Source organism: Cibotium barometz, chromosome 25 (assembly GCF_041138505.1).
Source record: "Cibotium barometz isolate CiBa-2024 chromosome 25, ASM4113850v1, whole genome shotgun sequence".
Classification (NCBI taxonomy): Eukaryota; Viridiplantae; Streptophyta; class Polypodiopsida; order Cyatheales; family Cibotiaceae; genus Cibotium; species Cibotium barometz.
Window position 1 is genome coordinate 31,713,082 of NC_141070.1, and position 24,792 is coordinate 31,737,873.

A 24,792-nucleotide genomic window follows, 5' to 3' on the forward strand; every position below is an offset into this window, starting at 1 on the left:
GTGTGCCCGCCCTTTGTAGGTGTTTTCTTATTTTTCCTCACTCCTCGTATTTTTTTCCCATTTTTCTCTATTTTTCTTGGCATGGGTGGATGCCCAGTGTTGGCAGGAGGGCCCATGAGTTGGCGGACTGATGTGTCAGGTCCACGACCTCTCACATGTGCTGGCCGACTGTTGACAGCTGGTTGATTGGTTGTCTTGGCTGGTCGTGGAGGTTCAAGGCTTGTTGGCTGTCCTTCTACAGGCTGACTGCATCATTGGGGCCATATAAAATGGCCCCACAGTCCCTTGCCATAGTTGTATCATCATTGGGGATCTTCTTTTGTGTATATAGAGCAGAGTTACACGCCTCTATCTCTCTCCTTCTCTTGTGCTGTTTTTTTGCACTGTGTTTGCTCTCGTGTTCCCAGATTTGGTCATCATCTCCGCTGCGTATTCTGACATGGTATCAGAGCCCTAGGCTCTTGATAGTTCTTGGGATTTGTGTGAGCAAGAGGGGGACTGTTGTGTTGCTGATTGGTGGACTGTTCGAGAAGAGGAGAAGCAAGAGGATGGCGGGTTGATTTGTTGGACAACCAGTTTGCAGGTGTAAGTTCTTCGTTGTTCCCACCGACCCACCCTTTTTCAGATTACATCCCCGCAATGGCAGATTTGTTAGAGATGGCTGAGAGGCATGTGAAGATCCCTACACTCCCCACGTTCCCGGTGGACTGTCAGTTGGACAGGAACAACTACGGCATATGGAAGGTTATGATGGAATCTGTTCTGGAGTCTTACGACCTTGTTGATTTCATCGTTGTTGGGGTTCCACGGTCGGAAGTAGAGAAAGGGGAGTTACCGTCGATTCGTAAGGACCGGGAGGCACAGGCACAATTGTGGGATCGTGTCAATGCCAGGGTCCGTTCATTTATCTTTCTCAACTGCACACCGTAGGTAATCAATCATGTAAAGCATATGACGCTGGCCAGAGGTGTATGGCAACATTTGGCTTCTCTTTACAATAGGGTATCGCCCCATGAAGAGGATTTCCTTGGAAGTACAGATGCAGGTTATGAGCCCTGCAAAGTCGTCGACGATGGGGGAACATATTAACAAGCTGCAGGCTCTTCAGCAGGAAGTTCTCCAGGCTGGGAAGGAGATATCGTCAGAGGACATGGCCATAACGTTGCTGTCACATTTGCCTCTCAGTACTCAGCATTTTACTCGTCTTTGATTTCCAGTGGTGGCAGGCTCAGCACCATCACGTGGGAGGAGCTTGTGCCCATTGATCCTTGTGAGCAGTGTGATGCCTCTTTGACTCGGAAGCAGAATGGTTCATTGATTTGGTTGATGGATACCAGATTGGACGGGAGCTTCCTGATGAGGCGGTTGAGCTCATGGTTGCAGATGACTCTTTGGGAGGCAGGATTTCGTATCTTGTGGTTTCTACAGCATGTGAAGGATCATGGACTCTTTTACACAGGAGGGGGATTGATGGATGGAGTTCTACTCCACGGTTGGAGTGACTCAGATTGGGGAGGAGATCCAGACACGAGGAGATCTACATCAGGCCCAGGAGCAATAAGAGGCAGTCATCTTTTGCCTTGTCGTCGACATAGGTAGAGTACCGGGCTCCTTGTGCTGCTGCTTGTGAGGTGGTGAGGTTGTAGAGGTTGCATGGCAGGATTGGGTTTGCACTGGAGGAACCCATGGTCATCCAGAGGCACTTTGTTCGTGAACAGATCGTTGCTGATGATCTTGCTAGAGTTCTTTCGACGGAGGACAGTACGGTGGGCCTCTTCACGAAGTCGCTATCTCAGGCTTTGCTTAGGCGGCACTCGAGCTCCCTGTGGTTGGTTTCACATCTAGGAGCTGAGAGGGGGTGTTAGAAGTCATCTCCTGTCTTTACCAGACACTAGGGCCTCTGTTCTGGGTGTGCCCGCCCTTTGTAGGTGTTTTCTCATTTTTTCTCACTCCCCTTATTTTTTCGCCATTTTTCCCTATTTTTCTTGGCTTGGGTGGATGCCCAGTGTTGGTAGGAGGGGCCATGAGCTGGCCGACTGATGGGTCAGGTCCACGACCTCTCACATGTGCTAGCCGACTGTTGACAGCTGGCTGACTGGTTGTCTTGGCTGGTCGTGGAGGTTCAGGGCCTGTCGGCTGCCCTTCTACAGGCCGGCTGCATCATTGGGGCCATATAAAAGGCCCCACAGCCCCTTGCCATTGTTGTATCATCATTCGGGATCTTCTTTGTGTATATAGAGCAGAGTTACATGCCTCTATCTCTCTCCTTCTCTTGTGCTGTTTTTTTGCACTGTGTTCGCTCGTGTTCCCAGATTTGGTCATCATCTCCGCTGCGTATTCTGACAACATCATGTGGACTAGGGCCGATTAGCCAAGGTACTGGACAAGCTAGGGAATGTGTTTGGCAACAAGATTAACAATTTAAAGGTATTTCTCAAGCAACAATTCTTTAATATAAAAATGAATGAGAGTAATACCTTGGGAGAACATTTTAGCAACATAGGTTCTATCCTTCAGCAACTTACCAGCCTAAAAGCAAACATTGATGAAGTTGACATGAAGGCAGTTCTTCTATCTAGTATAGAAGGGGTTTCAAAATTTTTTGAAACTTTAAGTGTACTTCAGGTGTCCCGAGAAATGTCCTATGATGAGATGGTTGTAGTCCTCAGATGAAGATTGTTGCACCAAAGAGCAAGTTGAAGCTGCACTTGAATCAGATAGAGCCATGCTCTCAAAGTTCAAAGGTAAGAAGGAAGGCATGACACTCAGGTGCAACTTCTGCAAGAAGCTTGGACACACTGAAGACGTGTGCTTTAAAAGGATGGCCAAAGAGCAGGAGAAGATACATGCCAGCCTTGTAAAAGAAGAAGATGAAGAGGAAGTAGAAGCATTCACCACAATAGCAGAAGACAAAGCATTCACAACAGTGGAAAATCTTCCTCTCAATGAGGAACTTTATGATTGGGTCTTTTGATTTATCCAATGTGTGTGAATCAAGGGTTCTTTGCTCGGGATGTCCCCAAAAACTGAATTTAATAATCCTTGCGTGTGTTTTTCACTTTGTAATGCTTTATTGTTATAAAAGGCTCCATCATTCTCTTCATACCCTTGCGTAGAACGCCGCACCGGGGGGGGGGGGGGGGGTTGGTTGTTTTTGGCTTAACTGATGTAGGCTGTCATGAGTGGTTAAGCTCTTATATCAGGTTTGGCATGAGAGTTTAGGTGTTGGTGTCATTGTCTCTTTTCAGCACATGATACACCATGGCTATTGAAGGTTTCTCAGACAACACCGAGGAGGGTGGAATTCGGGGCTCAATAGGTGTGAACACCCTCTTACGTGGGAACACCCCCTATTTATATGGATAGGAGAAGGTGCCATGTGTCATCAATTTAGTGTGTGTGCGTGTGTGTGATTTCTATGGGTCAAAAGATAAGACTTCAAGTCTACAAAAGCATGTACTTGGTGAAGGTTCAAAACATCAATCAAATCATCATTGAGTCGTGCAATCTAGCTCTCACTCTACAGCCTTGTCATCTCTCACTCTTTCTCTCTCACCATGCTACCATGTAAACAAACAGTCATTGGTTTTTCCCTGTCTATTGGCTAACTATGCCCCACGACACCATCAGACAGGTCTAGCAAGCAACAAGGATGGAGCCTGTTTGCTCCAGCGACAAAGAGTCAGATGGCTACCTATGCCCCAAGATGCCATCAGCCAGGTCTAGCCAGCAACGAGGATGGAGCTTGATTGCCCCAGCTACAGAGAGCTAGATCGCAGGTATGGAGGCGTTGGTGGCCCACTGCTTTGTCTTCTTCCACATCAGCTTTGAAGCAGTGTGTAGGGGACTACCTACATTGTGCAGATGACCATCCTATGGTCAGCCGGAGTTGGGGCAGTGCTGAGTGGTCTTACTTGCAGTCATTCATCTGCTCTCCCTCTGGAATGGCTGTGTGTACGAACAGATTGCCACTACTTCCCCGTCCAAACCAGCCCCGAAAACCTCTTAAATTGTGGGGGACTCTAGTAGAGCCTGCAAACTCTTCCCCTAGGCATGCAGCTCCACCCGTGGACCTTTCACTCCGTGGTTGGCACTTGTAGCCTCAGCAACCCCCTGGGCACCTATCCCGCTTGGGGGCCGGCGACATCTTTTGTTTCTGGCCCTCAGAGAGTCCCCCCCCCTCCCCCCTTCTTTTTTTCCTGATATGTATTTTCTGCAAGAGCAGTCAGCCAAGGAGGAGAGGGGCCCTTCCTAATGTCGGGATTCTGTGCAAGAATGTCATGTGAATGCTTTCTTTTCTTTTCTTCATTTCTTGCAAGTAGATTAAGTTGTCTAAAACAAGGTCAGGTGATCATTGGGTGCTTACACTAATAGTTCCCATGAAGCGTGGTATCAGAATAGGCTATAGACAAGGTCAGGTGTATCATTGTTTGCTTGCACTAATAGTTCCATGAAGCTTGGTATCAGAATAGGCTATAGACAACTTTTTTGCAAACAAGTTTCTGGATACTTTTTAAGTTGTCTAAAACAAGGTCAGGTGTATCATTTTTGCTTACACTAACAGTTCCCATGAAGCTTGGTATCAGAATAGGCTATAGACAACTATTTTGCAAACAAGATTCTGGATGCTTTTTTTTAAACCTCCATGTTATAGGGCAATATCTTCTCTCCCTTGAGGTCTTAGCACCCTTGACAAAAATGATTGAAGAGCACTGCTTCATGCTCTCATATCAGTATGTTTATAAAGTCTGGCACTGATACTGGAACTTGTTTGGCTCTAGATGGCAATGGAGTTTATCCACCATTCAATTCAAGGTATTGGCTCAATTTGCTCTTTAACCAGCTTAATATGCTCAATTCCAGTTAATCTTAAGTAGCTGATTTGGGATTGGATACTCTTTTTGATTCTTCCATTATGTGCTCGTTTCTGTCCATTTTTCAGTGCAAATGGTGAGGATGCTATTCTTCAAGAGTAGCCCCTACAGCTCTCTTTTGTCGTGGTAATCCTGGTAAGATGTACGTGGCTGGTGATATAGATTTATCAACCTGCGTATATCTATGAAATCAGGAAGATGTCTTTTGCATGTGTAACGCTGCACCTGCTTGTGGTTACAGAAATGTGAGTAGGATGGCATTACACACACACACACACACACACACACACACGTATTATGTGTGCGTGCGTGTGTGTGTGTGTGTGTGTGTGTGTGTATACACACACACACACACACACACATATACATGTACACACATACATATACACATGTACATGTACATATATACATATACATATACATATACATATATTTATGTATGCATATGCATATATACATATACATATACATATACATATACATATACACACATATATTTGTGTGTGTATTTATTTATATGTGTGTATATACAGATACAAACACATACATATACATATACACACACAATTACATACACATACACATACACATACATAATACACACATATATATACAAAGACATACACATACATATATATGCACATATATCTGTATATATGTACACACAAATATACACATATGTGCATGTATGCATACATGCACATATACATATATATGTATGTATGCATATACACACATATACATATATATGTATGGATGTATGTACGTATGTGTGTGTGTGTACACACATATATGTACGTCTAAGTGTGTGTATAAATGTATGTGCTGTGTACATATACATATATACATGTTTGTATGTGTGTATGGAGGGATATATTATAATGTGTGTATACTTGCTCATGCAAACACATGCACAATATATATATGTATGTATAACACCCACATATGTATATAAATAGATACATATGTTTGTGTGTGTGTGTGTGTGTGTGTGTGTGTTTAGCTATATATACATATATGCATGCATGCGTGTGTGTGTGTGTGCGTGTTTAGGATATACATAGGCCTCAAGTTTGTAAAGTTTCCTCCTGGTCAGACCTTTTTTAACTTCAATACTTTTGTGTATCTTGTATTTTCTAGGCTAACAATTTTTGTAAGTGATTGAAAACAGGGGCTGGTAGGTCAAATAAGTCGGCAACTATTGGGGCTTCAGTTGGTGGAGCCATTTTACTTGTGATAGTGCTTGGTCTTTTCTTATTTTGGATGCTGTTCTCACGCACGAGGAAGAGGGAAGAGATACAGAAGCAAGAGCCAGTTTTTTTGACAGTTAACAACCCTTCTGAATTCTCAGGTTCTTGGCTGTCAGAATTTCACCTTAATGTCTTTCCTCCTATAACATAGAAAGATTATTTGTCCATTTTCTTTGTCTATGATGATTTTAGAGATTGAAATGTGTAGGCCTTAAGTAGTCTGAATTAAAAAAAGCAGCCTTATTAAAGAGCTTCTCTAAGACCGGAGCCTGAGTTTTTCAGCCATGAGAAAAGAGCCCAGATTGAAGCTCTTCATGGTCCTTGGCTCTTTCATTTTTTAGATTATGAATGGCTTTGATGACTGATGTGATGGAATACAAAGATGAACTAGTAGGGCGTAGGATGCCAGAAAGATCAGGAATGGTCTGGTTTGATATGTTGTAGATGGTCACAGTGTGGGCTTTTCAAAATATCTGGTCTGTAAGGGGGACATATTGATTTTCATTTCATAAATATTGTTAAAAAATCCTCAAGAGTTATTGTTATACAGTATTCTAAGCAATTATTGCTCATTGGCTTCTAGAAATGCACACTTCTTGTGTCGAATCAAGTGCAGACTTGCTCATTGCGACATCTATGCATTATCTTGCACTCATACCCATTTTTGCAGAATTGAGTGTACAAGAGTTTTCTTGGTGGATTTGATGGTATAAGGAAAGGGTTGTTGGGCAGCCTTAGGAAGAGATTGGGTGAACTTTAGCATTCAGAGTGGATCGAGTTTGTGGTTAATGGTGGTAAGTATAAGTTCCGAATGGAGGCCGTAAAAAATGTTGTGGGCCGAGGCATTTTCAGCTTGTTTGAACTTCTTTTCCAAGGCATTTTCAGCTTGTTTGAACTGTTTCAACTCCTTTCTAGGTGGCTGTCCACCTTTTTGCAGGTTTGAGACAGCCTTGTCCTTATTCTTGCCTCTTCCCGTGCATCCATCCATCTTGGTTTGAAGCCACTTTACATGCCAACAGATGACCTTCAAAGTCAGTGGAGAGAGGAGTCCATGTGGAAGTTACCCACGACTTACATATTTGGGAGCCCTACTCCAAGGGTAATAAAGTACAGGCTACTATCGTGTATAAAAGGGCGCCCATTAGAAAGAAACACTTAAAAGAAAATTACCCAACTCCTCCCCCAACTGAGTCCATCAGCACTATTTGGATCGACATCATTCACATCCTCCGCGGCCAGTGTGGGAAAAGCTCCAGGGAGATTCAGGTTGCATGCGCAACGACGAGAGGCTTTCTTACACACATGGTGCCAGGGACCCTTCCTTCTGATTGGGATGGCGAGTTCATTTGGAACCACACGCCGCCTGTTTGGCCCCCCTACTGTGTTGTATGAGGTAATCCCCTCCAAGAGCAGCCAACCATGGAAGGAATACCCTCTCCTAGATTATCTGCACCTCTTTTGAGGGTTCTGAGCATGTATACATGCTTATGGCTGTTTGATGTAACTAATAGAAGTTGAGCCACCCAGTAAGTTTTCGTATCATCTTTCCAATGCGTTGGAAGATGAGTTGGAGATGCGACTCGCGTAGTTGCTTAGGTCTGGATTCATCCGGCTGTCATCGTCTCCATTTGCTGCACTGATTCCTTTTGTGCAGAAGAAAGATAAGACCGCAAGTCTCTGTGTGGATTATTGAGCCTTGAACAAATTGACAAAATGAAGAATAAGTTTCCTCAAAAGACTCAACGGTGCTAAGTACTTCATAAAGATTAATCTCAAAAGTGACTATCATCAAGTCAGAATCTTCGAAGCCGATATCCCGAGGACGGCCTTTCGAACAGAACAAGATCATTACGAGTTCTTGGTCATGCCTTTTGGCTTAACCAATGCATTGGCTACCTTCAACAACATGATGTCTTGAGTCTTCGCTGTACTCATTGGTAAATGTCTATTCATTTTTTTGGATGACATTCTTATTTTTTTTGCCACTGATGATGCAGAACAGCACGAGAAGGATGTGCAGTAGGTCTTGCAGATTTTGCGAGATAACGAACTCTACATCAATGCGAAGAAGAGCATATTTGGAGTTCAAGAAGTACAATACCTGGGCTACGTTATTGGTTCTGATGGAATTCGCCTTGACCTTGAGAAGATCAAGGCAATCCTCGATTGGGATGTTCCGAAGACAGCCCAAGAGATACGATCCTTCGTGGGCCTTTGCTAAGCGTATATAGCTCGCATATGGTCGCTTTTCTAACCTTGCAGCATAATTGACAGATTTGCTTAAGGGAGTGAAGACTAGAAGATATAAGATTTCAGTCATCACAGGTAAGGCTTTAGAGGTGTTCTTTGCTTTGCAAAAGGCGGCTTCTGAAGCACCAATCCTTAAACTCGCATCATGGGATGATCCCTTCGAGGTGATCACCGATGCCAATAATCTCGCCATCGGAGCAGTATTACAACAAGAAGGAAGACCCATGGCATATTTCAGCAGGAAGTTGAATGATGTAGAAAAGAACTATTCAGACTATGACATAGAGTTACTAGGGGCATAGTTGCATCCGGTTCGCGCACCGCTGATTCAGTTCGATTCAAACAGTACGGTTCGAGGCGGTTTGGTACAGTACGGTGCGGTGCGAATCGAACCTGGAAGGACCATTTTTTTCGTCATTTTTTGCTTGTTTTTTTTACCGTTTGCTGGCCATTTGGAGAGCCGTTTGATGGGCGTTTTTGGGAGCTCTTGCTTGCTTGCCTTGAGGCTTGAGGCTTGGCAAGTTGGACCTTTGGTTGCCAACTTGCCTTTGCTTGAGGCTTGAATATTGAGCCTTGAGCCTCTAGGCTCTCCCTATTATCTATATAATAGGCCCTCCCCCAACCCCATCCTCACAAGTTCTCATTGCTCAACCCTCCCCTCACAAGTGCTCAAGTCTATCCTCTCCCTTGAGTCCCCTCTACGCTCTCTCTCTCTTCCTCAAGGGCCAAGGCTCAAGCCTCTCCCTCTTCCTCAACTTTCAGGTCTCTAGGCTCTACCTCTTGTGTCTTGAGTCTTCCTCGAGCCTCCCCCTCCCTCTCCCCCTCCCCCTCCCCCTCCCCCTCTTCCTCAAGCCTCTCCCTCCTTCTCCCTATCTCTCCCTCTTCGTCAAGCCTCTCCCTACGTCTCCCTTTCCTTCTCCCAGGACCCTTTTCTCCTCTTTCACCGTGAGAGAAAAGCATGAAGCATTTACTTTGCATGCCATTACCCATGAGAAGAACGAGGTGGAAGTGGACTTGCAAGTATTGTGGCAAGGCACTACACTAGTAGTGCCACTAGGATTCTTGCACATCTCTCCAAGATGGGGGGGGTAAATTGCACCTTGCAAGATGATCCCTCAAGACATTTCCGATGGCATTGTGAAGAAGTACTCCTTGCTTGGCAAAGCAAGTGATAGTGGAAGAGTCTGTTAACACATTCATCCCCAGTTTCTGCCCATTTCTGGTGTCCATTTGGTCCCCTTTTGTATGGCCCTTGCTTGTGGGCTGGCCACCCCTTTTTCACTATTTTTCTGGGATTTTTCTCAGCCATTCTGGCATTTTTCCAGTCGGCTTGTTTATGAGCTCCAGTCGGCCAGCACTTCCCCACTATAAATAGTGGGTGCTGGCCTCTCATTTCTCATTCAGTCTTGTACATATTTTGCTCCCTCACTTATGAGACTATCTCTGTCTCTTGCTTGGGACTGTTTTGCGTCAGTATATTCAGCATAGTTTGCTCCATCTCTCTCTCTCTCTCTCTCTCTCTCTCTCTCTCTCTCTCTCTCTCTCTCTCTGTTCAGCACATTCTAGTGCCACTCTGCTTCCGATCTGTGCACTCTTTCATGGTATCAGAGCTCCCGGTTTAGCAACCTTTCTGCTGCCCCAGATTCAGCCCTATTTTCAGCACCTACTCCTCTGCGTTTTCTTCCAGATTCATAGCTTTTGCTGCTGTGTTTTCTGGACAGCACCCTGCTGGTCGCTTTTCCTTCAGATTGGCTTCACCAATTCAGCCATCTAGCTCTTGTTGATCAGCGTTTCATCGCCCACTTGGAGATTGGACTGCAGGCGGCCTGTTTTCTACAGGACAGCACCTTTTCTCTGCTGCGTTTTCCTCTCCCTTTCCCTTTGCAGAGGGGGCTTGTGGTGTTGCAGGCTTTGGTGGCACTCTTGGTACCTGCGGAGGACACCTCTTCTTCAGAGATTGTGCATTTTCTTGAGGAGAGCCCAAGCTACTGTCTTTGTTGTTGCCTTTCCCTCTTGCACCCTCTTACAGCATATTCCCTGGCCCCGTGTGGCTACCTTTTCTCTCTATATCAAATCCACATTTTTTGCTTCCCTCTTCTAGTGACCTCAAGGTTGGAGGTACAGTCGACAGAAGCTTCTGCGTTTTTTGCTACAGGAGGATTCTCGGGTGCTGTCCGGCCTCTTAGGGCTGCGTTTTGGTGGGAGGAAAGACCCTATATCAGCGTTTTCTGATTTGGACAGTTTTATCTTATGAGGGTTGGTTCTCTTGATTGGATCAATGATGACAACTTCAGATTTGGCTCCCATACCACTCTCTTGTTATTTCCTTGATGAGGCAGACAAGTTGGATGGTGGTAACTTTCACTCATGGAAGTTGCAGGTTACTTCTATTCTCAGGGAGTATGGTTTGATAGAGTTTCTCTCGTACAAGAATCGGTGCTTGCCGGACCTTGCCTTTGTGGAGGATGTGTGTCGGTGGAGGAAGACTGACGGACAGATTAATTGTCAGGATTCGGTTCCTCGACACTTCATCTATGAGCCTGATGATGATGATGCTTCTAACTTCTATGTGTGGCAGTTGCTTTGTGACTTGTATGGTGATCGGCAGATGCTTTCTGCTTCTGGGTGTTGTGCAGCCAGTGATTTTGTGGATACTTCTTTTGGAGATGTTCCTACAGCGAAGGATATTGGGCCGATATCTCTGGTAATGTTTTTGAGGAAGACAGTGGGCTATCTTTGCTCACAATTTCTGAGGGGGATTTTTCTCCTATTGCTTCGTCTCCGATTCTTTCTTTGTCAACCAGTGACCAGGATGTGTTGCTGGTCCCTTTGCCTTCTATGGAGGAGACTGCTTCTACGTTGTGTTATGCTATTGAGGAGGCTACTACTACTTCAGTTACCACTACAGTGAATGTTTCTACTCCCTTACTCTGTGTGAGGATTTTGGATTGTGGTCAAGTGTGTCCGTGACCGTTCTGGGGCACAGTGGTACTTCCAGGGATTGAAGGATTGGGATTTGGATTTGGTTGGGCCTATGGAGTCCCGACATCAGTTTTCAGAGGGGGCAGTTGAGTTCTTACATCTGGCGATGCCGACCTTCGAGGAGGGTGCTATTATACAGCATTTGGCTACTCTTGGTACAGAGTTGGAGCAGATGGACTCTATTTCTTTTCAGGGTATTATCTTCTTGGAGCTACAGGCTTCTAGGGATTCCTGTGACACTTTGTTTATATTTGGGTTTGGCACCGATATTTGGAGCAGCACGATGCAACCTTCATGGTTGATTTCTTCTAGAAGAACAGTGTACCTCGCAACTTGTTCTGTTACTTTTGTAGTTGAGTTGCTGTGGAGATTGCTTGTGGCGCTTTCCTGGTACCTGTTGTTGCTGCTTTCTTTTGTCTTTGACAGAGGACGCCTTCTTCGGCTTCTCGGAGATATGTTCAGTATCTGGTGCTGAGAGGGGGTGTTAACACATTCATCCCCAGTTTCTGCCCATTTCTGGTGTCCATTTGGTCCCCTTTTGTATGGCCCTTGCTTGTGGGCTGGCCACCCCTTTTTTACTATTTTTCTGGGATTTTTCCTAGCCATTCTGGCATTTTTCCAGTCGGCCATGTCCAACAGCTCCAGTCGGCCAGCACTTCCCCACTATAAATAGTGGGTGCTGGCCTCTCATTTCTCATTCAGTCTTGTACATATTTTGCTCCCTCACTTATGAGACTATGTGTGTCTCTTGCTTGGGACTGTTTTGCTTCAGTATATTCAACATAGTTTGCTCCATATCTCTCTCTCTCTTGCACTCTCTGTTCAGCACATTCTAGTGCCACTGTGCTTCCGCTCTGTGCACTCTTTCAGAGTCCCCCCCGGTGTTGCCGCCGCTCACAAAATGAAGTCATCCCACCGGCAAGGGATACATCCTCTTCATCATTCTCTGCATCCTTCTCCCCCTTCACCAACTCCAACCCCTCATCAAAGAGGTCAAGTGAGTTTGAGGTTCCACACAAGAGGCAAGCCACTCTTGGAGGCTCCATTGGAGAAAATGTGGCCTCTCTCTCTTAGGTCCGAGCAAAGCAACAAGACGCAAATGTGGAGATTGCACGCACGATCATTGAGTGCAATCTCGCATTTCGTGTCCTCAAAACTCCTCAATGGCAAAGGATGGTGAGGGCCATTGCCGAAGTAGGACCATGCCATGGCCCTTGGCATGGTATCACCTACAGCGATATGCACACGAAGGCACTTGATGAAGAAAAGGAGAGAATCAACAAGACCCTCGAGCCCGTCTGAGCGGGATGGGTGAAGTATGGGTGTTTCATCCTCTCCGACGGATGGACCGATAGAAAGAAGAGGAGCATTCTCAACATTCTAGTGTCTTGCCCTCTTAGCACGTACTTCTTGCGGACCGTGGATGCCAGAAAGGTGGGGAAGAAAACCTCGGGCAAGGTCATCTATCACCACATTGGATAAGCCATAATCGAGGTGAGATACAATTTTAATTTTTGAGTTTGAAGCTTGAAAGTTTAGCCTTTGTCTTTTACTCAACTTTTTTGAGTTTGAAGCTTGAAAGTTTAGCCTTTGCCTTTTACTCAACTTTCAGGTCTTATTTATGTTCCTTTTTCATGCATCCATGATCCATCATCCTTGTAGGTTGGCCCCGAAATTGTGGTTCAAGTGGTTACAGACAATGCATCCAATTGCCGCAAGATGGGCCGCTTGCTTGAGGAGGAGTTTAAGTCCATAGTATGGACTCCTTGTGCCTCTCACTGCCTTGACTTGCTTATGGAGGACATAGGCAAGTTAGAGTGGGTGAAGAGTGTGGTGACACAAGCCACTCAAATTGTCACTTTTTTCAGTCAAAAAGTCAAGGCCCTTGCTATCTTTTGCCATCACAGTGACTTGTAGATGAAGAAGCCATCCTCGACGTGTTTTGCCTACATGTGGCTTCTTCTAGAGCGCCTTTATGATGTCATGTCTAAGCTCCAAGTAACAGTGGTTTCACCGGAGTGGCAGGAATGGATAGAAGGTGAGATACCTTCGTGTGTCGATGAGGCAAGAGCCATTCAACGGCTATGCTTGAGAGAGGAGTTCTGGCGCCAGGTCCGCGCCCTAGTCATTGCGGTTACTCCCTTGTATAGGGTTTTACGCATGATAGACATGGAGAGGGCTACTATGGGGCTCCTCACTCACTTTATGAGAGAGGCCATTGTCAAGATTACCCGCACCATAGTTCTCGATGAGTTTGATCTAGAGTATATGCTAACAAGGTAAATAAGATTCAACTTTTCAAGAACAAGTAATAAACTAAAATAGAATGTTGAATCTAAATACTTGTTCTTTCGTCTTTCTCATATAAGATATTCTCCCCTTTATTTTAAAATTCATAGTGATCCCCTTGAGGCTACTCCTCGACGCGATGCTATCTTGGCACTCGTGGAGAAGAGATGGAAGTGGATGAAGAGGCCTATCCATGGCCTTGCTGCTTTGTTGCATCTTGCCTACAAAGCACTTCCACTTTTCACTGATCAAGAGTTGCTTTTGTCAGAATATGTAGCGGAAATGATATCCAAACTTGGGTAGACAAGAGCAAGTAGACTGCAGAAAATAATCAGCACAAGAAACACAGAGAGATGTGTGTAAACTCTTCTCTATACACAAGATCCCGGAGATAACTGAATGAGAAAGTGGAGGAGGATGGGGGGCAATATATACAAGCCCATGAGGGCAGTCGGCCAGCACTAAAAAATGCCCACGACTAGGTAAATGTCCACGACTGCTGAAAAACAGCAGTCAGCCAGCATCTGGTGCCCCACGTCTGCACAGAACAAGTCGGCCAGCACTCAGACAGCCCACGACTGCTACAGATGCAGTCGGCCAGCTTCAGAGTGCTCCTGGCATCAACTGGCAGCCCTCCAGCCACTAGAAAAAAAATGGGAAAAATAGGGAAAAAAAATACGGGGAGTGTGGAAAAATGATATACGGGCGGGCACACCCACAACAGAGGCCCTGGTGTATACAAATAGACAGGAGATGACTTATAACACCCCCTCTCAGCTCCTGGCTGTGTAACCAACCCCAGGGAGCTGGAGTGCCGCCTGAGCGTAGCCTGAGGTAGAGACTTCGTGAAGAGGTCCGCCGCATTGTCCTCCGTCGAACAATAAAGTAGCAAGATGTCACCCGCCAAGATCTTCTCACGAACAAAGTGATACTGTATCTCTATATGCTTGGTCCGGGCATGGAAAACCGGGTTCCGAGCAATAGCTATACAACTCTGGTTATCACACTGGATGACTGTGGGCTCCCTCTGTGGAAACCCCATCTCGCCAAGCAGCCTCCGCAGCCATACAACCTCACAAGCAGCACCACAAGCAGCCCGATACTCTGCCTCTGTCGAAGAAAGGGCAATAGTCGGCTGCTTCTTGCTGCTCCAAGAAACCGCTCCTGAGCCGAGGGTAAAAGTGTATCCTGAAGTAGATCTCCTCGTGTCTGGATCTCCTCCCCAATCTGAGTCACTCCAACCTTGGAGCTTGACTCCATTCCCTCCTGTGTAAAAGAGTCCCAGATCCTTCGTACTCTGTAGATACCGCAAGATCCGCAATCCTGCGTCCCAATGAGTCTTCAATGGCGTCTGCATAAAAGAGCTCAACAGCCCCACGGAGAAGCTCAAGTCCAATCTGGTGTTCAGCAACCAGATCAATGAACCAACCAACTTCCGGTACTGCGAGGCATCAACTGGCTCACAAGGATCTGTAACGGTTAACTTTGTGTTCGGGTCCATCGGCGAAGTAATAGGCTTGCAGTTCTCCATCCCAAAGGCCTCAAGCAACTCATGAACATACCGCTGCTGAGAGACGAAAAACCCCCTCTGGGTCTGCCAGATCTCCAATCCCAAGAAGAAGTGGAGTAAGCCTAAGTCGGTCATCTCAAACTCCTTTGACAAGGCAGCCTTCGTCACTCCAATGTGCTCCACATGACCGCCGGTGAGAATGAGATCATCCACATAAAGGATGATGAGTGTGACCATGCCGCGTTCTGGAAAGAGATACAGGTTCGGATCTGCAACCGATCTCTGGAATCCAGTCCGAATAAAGAAGGAATCAATCTTCTGATTCCAAGCCCGCGGAGCCTGCTTAAGACCATACAAGGCCTTACGTAACCTGTAAACCATCCCTTCCGATCCTGGAACAATGAAGCCTGGAGGCTGCTCAACGTACACCTCCTCCTGCAGGTCACCATTAAGGAACGCCGATTTTACATCCATCTGGTACACGGGCCACCTCTGAGAAGAAGCAAGGGCAAGAACGGTCCGAATCGTGGTCATCCGCGCCGTCGGTGCAAAGGTATCCTCGTAGTCGATGCCTGGCCGCTGAGCATAACCCTTAGCCACGAGCCTGGCTTTGTGTTTGTCCACCGACCCATCAGCCGCGTACTTGGTCTTAAAGACCCATTTGACACCAATGACTGACCGCTTCGACGGCCTCGGTACCAACTCCCAAGTGTTGTTCTTCTCGATGGCCTCAAGTTCCACCTGCATGGCTTCCCTCCAAGTATCCTGTGAAAGGGCTTCCTTTACGGAAGTGGGCTCTTTATCCCGCATGATACGAGACATAAGAGCATAGTTCACCTGAAGAAGCTCCGCCGTGTTGCTTTTATCTTGAACTCGATGTGATTTTCGAGGGCCGTCCTCTGTGGTCCACTCGGAGGGTAGCTCCGTGACACCTGACTCCCGAAGGGTGTCCATCAACCACCTAGGTACTCGAACAGATCGTGGAGCCTCCTGTGGTCGCGGGGGCTCAACTCCAGCTGCGGGCTCAACCTCCTGTGATGACTGAGGTGGATCAACTGGAGTGGTAGACTGGGAATCATCATCAGACTTTGGATCTCCAAGAAGTGGCGGCTCCTCGACAGTGGATGCTGGAACATGCTCGTCAAAGACCACATCCCGGCTGACAACAATCTCGTTCCTCTCTGGATCATACAACCTGTATCCCTTGGAAAGATGGTTATACCCCACAAATACCAGCTTGCGGGACTTGGAGTCAAGCTTCCCCCTCTGCTTCTTCGGAATATGTACATACGCGTCACTCCCAAAGACACGGAAGTGCGAGACATCGGGTTTCCTGCCAAAATATGCCTCAAATGGAGTCATATGGGGTACAAAAGTCGTCGGAGAGCGGTTAATGGTATGGACAGCTGTCGCCACAGCCTCACCCCAAAGTGGACGAGGAAGATCTCGATGCTCCAGCATGGTCCTCGCCATCTCCACCACAGTCCTGTTCTTACGTTCAACAACTCCATTCTCCGAAGGCGATCCGGTATTGGCCAATTCCCTCTTGATGCCATGATCTGCACAAAACCGAAAGAATACAGTCGAGGAGAATTCCCCTCCTTTGTCAGCCCTGAGAGTCTTGACGTGAAATCCAGACTCTTTCTCCACCATCACGTGCCAATCCTTGAACCGAGCAAAAGCCTGGTCCTTCTGTGAAAGAAAGTAGACCCACGTGAATCTGGTACAATCATCAACAAGCAGCATGAAGTAGAGAGATCCTCCCAAGGATGGTATCTGGTGTGGTCCACACAAGTCAGTGTGAATCAACTCCAAAGGTTTCGAAGCCCGCCTGGAAGCCTGCTTCGGAAAGGATTCCCTGTGCTGCTTACCACGTATGCAAGAACTGCAGCGTCCTTGCCTACTACCAACATCTGGCAAGCCAACCACCATCTGGTCCCGGAAGGCGCGCCGCAAAGCATCCACATTTAAGTGGCCAAAACGAAAGTGCCACAAGTCTCCGACCTGAGAGCCTGTCAGTGAGGAGAGTGCAGAGAGTTTGTAGATACTGTTCTCCACACCGCCTTCCCAAACAACTTTGCCTGTCTCACGGTCCCTTAGAGCAACTGAATGCTCCTCAAATTCCACCCGAAAGCCAGTCTTGCATACCTCATGCACTGACAAAAGATGAAAGCCCAGAGCAGGGACATAAAGAACACGGGAAGCATGCTTGCCCCCCTTGCCGTCGGGAATGATCTCCATCCGGCCCTCACTATGAATCGGAATAGTGGAGTTATCACCAATAAAGATACGACCTGACTGCCGCTTCAGATCCAGGAAGAAGTCACGGGATGGAGTCATGTGCCTGGAAGCACCACTGTCGAGAATCCATTCCCGAGTATCCTTTGCGGTGAAGCCAACTGCCTCCTCGCTCGAAGACGATGAATCATCGGAGTCCACCATCTCCAAGTGCACAAATGCCGGAGTCTTCGCAGCTGAGACTGAGGACTCAGCACTCTTCCCTGTCCGCTTAGGGCACTTCCTCCAGTAGTGGCCTTTCTCGCCACAATCATTGCAAGATCTTTCGGCCTTCAGCTTCTCTCGTTCTGGATCAGGCTTCTTCTCGGAAGACTTATCTGGTGAAGCCTTCCCTTTGCCCTTGTTGGTATTACGGCCTTTCGACCGTTGGCCAGTTAAGGCCTCCGAACCTCCGCCGTGAGGAGGGTTCGTAAAACGTTCCTCCTAGTCCAAGACCATTGGCACAAGCTCCTCCCAAGTAATGGTGCTGAGCCTGCCACTCATGATCAACGAGGAATAGAAAGCGGAATACTGACCAGGCAAGTGAGAAAGTAACGTGATGGCCATATCTTCGGACGATATCTCTTTCCCAACTTGAAGGACTTCCTGCTGAAGGGCCTGCAGCTTGTTAATGTGTTCCCGCATCGTTGAAGACTTTGCAGGATTCATAACCCGCATCTGCACTTCCAAGGATATCCGCTTCATGGGTGACACCCTGTTGTACAAAGAAGCCAAGTGCTCCCATATGCCTCTCGCCAGCGTCATGTGCTGAAATTCACATGGTTGATCACCTGTGGTGTGCAATTGAGGAATATAAATGACCGGACCCTGGCGTTGACACGGTCCCACATTTGTGCCTGTGCCTCTCGGTCCTTCCTCGCGGATAAAACCTCCCCTTCCTCAGCTTCCGGCCTTGGCACCCCTTTGATAATAAAATCAGCAAGATCATGAGACTCCAGAACTGACTCCATCATGACCTTCCAGATGCCATAATTGGACCCGTCCAACTGCCGATCCACTGGGAACGTGGGAAGAGTCGGAATCTTCACGTGCTTCTCTGCCATCTCGAGTAAATCCGCCATCTCGGAGAGTAACCTGAAAGGGTGGGTGGGTGGGAAAAAATCTGAAAATCAGAATATATGCAAGTGGCTGTCCAGCCCCTCTGCCCGCCTTCCTCTTGCACCTTCACTTCCCGTTCAGCCCGAAACAGTCCACCGATCAGCAACCTGTTGCTCCCCCTCTTGCTCAGAAAAACGCCCAAGATCTGCTAGAGCCTAGGGCTCTGATACCATGTCAGAATATGCAGCGGAAATGATATCCAAACTTGGGTAGACAAGAGCAAGTAGACTGCAGAAAATAATCAGCACAAGAAACACAGAGAGATGTGTGTAAACTCTTCTCTATACACAAGATCCCGGAGATAACTGAATGAGAAAGTGGAGGAGGATGGGGGGCAATATATACAAGCCCATGAGGGCAGTCGGCCAGCACTAAAAAATGCCCACGACTAGGTAAATGTCCACGACTGCTGAAAAACAGCAGTCGGCCAGCATCTGGTGCCCCACGTCTGCACAGAACAAGTCGGCCAGCACTCAGACAGCCCACGACTGCTACAGATGCAGTGGGCCAGCTTCAGAGTGCTCCTGGCATCAACTGGCAGCCCTCCAGCCACTAGAAAAAAAATGGGAAAAATAGGGAAAAAAAATACGAGGAGTGTGGAAAAATGATATACGGGCGGGCACACCCACAACAGAGGCCCTGGTGTATACAAATAGACAGGAGATGACTTCTAACAGCTTTCAGCTAGGGGTGCTTTCTTACCGAAATCATTACCTGATGATGAGAATGGGCAATTTCAGTTCTTACTACAGGAGCTCATCAACTATAATGATCAGAGGGGCCCAGCATTCGCCAATGCGGTATGTTGGAGGAGGGATTCTATGGTAAAGCCTCTCTTTTGGTGGGAGCCATTTACTTACCAACAACCTCACCTACAAAGAGTGGCTTTGAGGATTCTAGCGCAAGTAACCACTAACCACTTGGCACCAAGGTAACCACTAACCACTTGGCACCAAGTTACTAAATTATGTGTAGATACTAGAATCCTGAACATTGTTTATTTTATTGTGGATTAGGATTGCTCTTCAGGTGCATGTGAGAAGAATTGGAGTTCCTACTTACTTAAACACACGAAGTTACGCAATTGACTGAGCACAAGACAGTTAGAGCGGCTGGTCTATTGCCGCAATAACTTGCGCATGGTGCGTGCAATGCACGATATGAGACAAGCTAGATAGGTATATATTGTTTTGTAACATGTTAGACTTACATAACTTTCAATGTTTTATTATTTAGCCCCTAATCAATTATAAAACTTGTAGGTAAACGTCGACGAAATCAAGTTGACGCCGGACACTCTTAAAAGTGTCCACAAGGAGCGTAATGGAGAGGAGGAGGCCATATATGCAGAGCTCTACAAAGAGCTAGAGGAGATTGATAGACGAGTCTCTCGCACTCGTCGTGGCCGTCGAGCTAGAGGTGGAGTACAGGTTCGGCCTATTCTTACCTTTGGCTCTCAAGGCTCTGATCGCCCAGTTGATACCTATGTAAGACGTGGCTCTCGGAGCTCTACCTCCGCAGCGATTAGAGTTGAGGATGCTTCCATTGCGGAGTCTTCTTCGGCAGTTCATGGTGATATTAGGGAGCCTGAATATGATGATGAGGGCAACGTTCTTAGCGATGGGGATTTTGGTGGGAGCTCTGAGGTGTCCTCCTCTAGTGAGGATATTGAAGAGCCTAGGGATAGCTCTGAGTCCTGACTCCTCACATAGATGGTGACATAGGCTTTTAGCCTCTATAGTCCTCTATGGGCTTTTTGCATTTTTGTACTTGCCCATGCGGCATGCCGACTTTTGCGGCTTTATATATATTCATGACTCTTTGACATGTCACATGTACATTTGTCTACTTTCATTTTCTATGCAACTTGCAAGTTGCAACATTCTAAATTTTTATGTTTTGGGTAAGTTATAAGTTGTAAGTTGTAACTTGTAACTTGTCTAAGTTTTGCATCTATATTTATATTTTTAAGTATTTTTTAATGGACCGTACCTCCACCGTATTTTTATTTTTAAAATTTAGCGATGCGTTCCGAGACCGTATTTGAACATACGGTACCGAATCGAACTTTTCGTACCTGACAACTATGACTAGGGGTTATCACAACCTTGAAATAGTGAAAGCCTTTTCTTTATGGAAGGGAATTTACTTTGAAGACAGATCATGAGGCCTTGTAATGGTTACAGACTATGCCAAGTGCCCAGTGGAGGGATAGACAAGCTCGGTGGAGTGAGTTGTTCCAATAGTTTGGCGTAATGATTGAGTATGTACTAGGTAAGTACATGAGTCCACTGTGTTGGAGATACAAGGAAACGACTTAGATAGTATGAAGACAGAGTATGCAGATTGCCTAGAATTCGGGACTTCTTACAAGAAGGCTCTTTATTCAGAATCGGGTCATTATACCATTTAGAATGCTTGGCTCCTTTACAAGAGTCGACTATGTGTTCTCAGGGAGAAGAGACCGGCACTCCTCCATGATGCCCATGATTCACGCGTTGGTGGTCACTGCGTGATCAATAGTACTTTGGAGAAGTTAGAAAGATCATTTTATTGGCCAAAGGTACGTAGGGATGTATACAACTATGTTTCCGCATGTCCTATTCATTAGAAAGTGAAAATACCTCACACCAAACAGGCATGGTTGCTTTAGCATTTCGATGTATTTCGTTGGACCACTCCTCGCATCTACTGGATCTCGGAATACTCGATGTATGATGATAGTTGACAGATTCAATAAATTTTGTATTCTTATACCATGCAAACAGACGGTCACAACAGAAGATATAGCCCGGCTCTTTCTTCGACATTGGTATCTAGTATGTGGTTTGCTGCAGACCATTACTTCAGATCGGAATTTGAAGTTTACACCTCACTTTTGGCGAGCTCCGTTCGACAACTTTGGTACCAAATTGCAATTGTCCAGTGCATTCCATCCTTAGACCGATGGCCAAACAGAGATTTACAACCAGTTGGCTTTCGATGTGCTTAAAGCGTACTGTCATGACCAACAGTCGAAGTGGGAACTTCATCACGCCTTGGTGCAGGCGATTCTCAATGACACACTTATCAAGTGTTGATAGAACTCCTTATGAGGCAGCCTTTGGTCGAAGATTTTCATCCCTTCTCACTCGGATGATATCTCCCTCTTTGGAAGCCAACAAGACATCAGAAACATTTTTAGCTATCATTGAGTCAGTCAAAGAGCGCCTTACCAAAGCTCAGGAGGCTTGCACCAGACAGGCAAATAAGTCAAGGAGAGATGTCAACTTCAAGGAGGGAGATTGGGTATACTTAAGGATCATGAAGCAAAGACTCAAGCAAGTGAGCAAGCGCTTTCCAAAGTTATCATTCAGGAGTTTTGCTCCTTTTTCCATCACCAAGAAGTTAAGTGATGTCTGCATACAACTCAGATTGCTAGACAGTTGGACGATGCACGTCGTCTTCCATTTCTCTTGGTTAAAGCCTTATATCGGACCTTCATTGTAGACTGTTCCAAAAGAGCAACAACCAGAAATGGTTGAAGAAGCAGAATTGATAGAGCCCGAGCAAATCCTTCTACATTGTTGGAAGCACGGTTCCGAACGATGGCTCCGCCAATTTTATACCAAATTCAAAGATCGAGAGGCCCATGAAGCCGTTTGGCTAGATGAAGAATTCTTTCTCGAGTATCCACAGTTATTGGCGGACTACCTCGAAGCCATGAACCTGCCTGCCAAGCTAAGCAGGAGGGAATGTCACGTGCACCCATGCACTGTGGTGTGGTACACGGCGACACACTGGCTCATCTACAGTGCAAGAAACATGTATAGAATTAGTATCTTGATAGGATATTTTGTCGTATGCTGTGACCCCATTGTGAGCCCTAGTCTGGGACATGTCAGGCATGAGCTACGTAGATTAGTGTTCCAGCCATATAGTTCTGTCAAGTCAGTCCTCTTAACCCACTTTGGAGAATTCAGCAAGTAGTCCTCATGTAGGTACATGTAGATGTCAGCCTTCGGGCATTAGAAGCATATTAGTTACATCCCATATAGTAGGGGCCACCCCTAAGGCTAGCCTCAAGGCCAAATCATGAAGGGCAAGCCTTGCTATGGGTGAATCTCACCATCAACCAACAACTAGACCCAGTCGGCAGCCTTTATAGGGGCATGGGCAGCAGTCGGCCACAACTAGACACCCCATGATAGCATTAAATATTTTAATACTTATTTTATCTTAGTCGTGGCAGACAAAACAGGCCGACAGCAGTAAAGCCAGCCGACCAGCCTTCCGTGGACATATAAAAAGGTGGATTCTACCATGGTCCAAAATCATCCAATAAAAACTGAAGTGTTCATCCTTAGTCATCCTTAGTCAAGCATGTGTGCTTAGGCAGCCTGCTTTTGCATACTTCAGCATCCTTTGTGCTCTCAAGCCCAAGGCATCCGAAGCTCCGCCTCTTGCCAGAGTTCTCTTAGAGCAACATCCCTCGGTCTCGGGCCGGTGTATTCTCTCCGAAGATAGCTTCACAATCGCCTACAGCATATGCACAGTTTTGCCTAGTGTTTGGTCACTTTGCCTTTGGCAGACAGTCAGTTAGTTTGTTCAGCTTGTATTCAGTTCTTCAGAAGAAATAACGCAAATACTCGTGCTTGCATGCTTGTGCAGGGCGTGCGGGCCGCCCACCGGGGGGGGGTGTGGGTGGGTACCCAATGGTACATAGAAGGTGACTTTAGCCAGCCAGCCTGGTTTTCAACGCGATGAATTATGGTGTATCGTGTGGCATTGTACGAATAATTATTCGAGACGAGAAAGTTTGTTTTCAGTTTAATCCAAACCGGTTAATGCAGGAGATTCACATATGCGTGCGGAGGGAAAGAATCCAACTTCCGCTCTTTATTTTCGGGAAGAGGAAGAAGGGAAAAAGTAGGTTTTCTGGAGAATCTTCGCGGGGGGGCGGGGGGGGGGGGGGGTTCACTAGGTAATTGGGACTCCATCTAGTGTTGCCTTGATTACTCTTTCAGTTCATGTATTCTGTTTAAAGGATTGCTAAAAACTCACTAAACTCAGGTATAAAGAAGGCCCCGTTGATTCACATGGTTCTAGCTTGATGTATGCTACAACACCCAAGGGTGCCCATTGGTTGGCCCATGGCCCCCCAAACACTAAGGCTTTAAATCATATAAATGGCTGCCTTTTGACACTTTGACATGACACATTTGCCCGGGACTTGGACAAGGACTTGACACACACTTGGGCTTCCCCAAGCATCCAACCAAATAGTCTAATAAGTGTCCGGGTGTCTAGTACAACATTATACAACTTGCAAAGAGGGTTACATAGACTTGTGCCACAGGCACGACGGACACTGACCCTAAACTAAACCTTGATGGTGCCTGGTGACTTGTCCCTTGGACTAGGGCTTACAACATGCTCTTGGCCCATCAGAAAAGGTGACAAACTGTCCTAGAAGCTGGAGAATGTCCACCACATGGCACTCTAGGACAATGGTGCACGTGACAGTATCCATGATGAATACTAGAGCATGGAAATGAAAAAACTGTGCAAAACTAGCTGCTTAGGCAGAAGTATTCATGTGATGCTAGATGGTGACAATGTGATCATACGGTGACATCCTCCTCCAGAATAGAACACAAAGCAACCATAATATCTTCCCTGGCCGTGGCTGGTCCTGCAGTTTCTCCTCTCAGGCCATGATAATTGGTGGTTTTGACTGAGAAATCTAGGATGGAAATCTGAGAGGTGCCTCGTTGACACATAGTAGGGTAGGCATCGAAACCAATGGTGCTCCTCGTTCTCCACCTCACCAGTGGTGCATACTCTGCATATACGTACGTCTCGTCTGGAGGCCATGCCCATCAAACAATTCAACCACGTGAGAGTACCATGATTTTCTATGTCCTTCCTGATGTAACTGCATCTACGACCCAAGGGCCAATCTTGGGAGTTGCTCACTGTCAAGTTTGTATACATGATGAATATAAGTAATGGTTTGAAAGAGGGCATCTATGACCAAAGGGGCAGCTCCAAACTCTGCTAGCACGATCTCATGTGGCACAGATGGCTTATCCTAGAAAGCAAGTTGCATGGAGGAGAATGAGGCCATTCGTGTGTATTCTGTTTAAATATGTCATCAGCTGAAATAAAGCTTCTGTATGTAAAAGGTGAACTGCAAATTGAGCTGTAATAATGCAATGTGAGATGGAGGGCTTGATGTGGATGAGACAGGACAGTGCCA

At 46.4% G+C, this 24,792-nt stretch overlaps 1 protein-coding gene and 1 pseudogene across 1 annotated transcript in view; both read left to right on the forward strand.

Moving 5' to 3' along the window:
- LOC147624474 (chitin elicitor receptor kinase 1-like) overlaps positions 1–24,792 on the forward strand; it is a 124,418-nt gene that overhangs the window by 22,726 nt on the left and 76,900 nt on the right. Inside the window, exon 3 of the mRNA XM_086819475.1 lies at positions 6,046–6,225. Coding sequence (XP_086675601.1) covers positions 6,046–6,225 — 180 coding nt within the window. The remainder of the gene's footprint in view (positions 1–6,045; positions 6,226–24,792) is intronic.
- LOC147624475 (uncharacterized) lies at positions 13,043–20,251 on the forward strand (annotated as a pseudogene).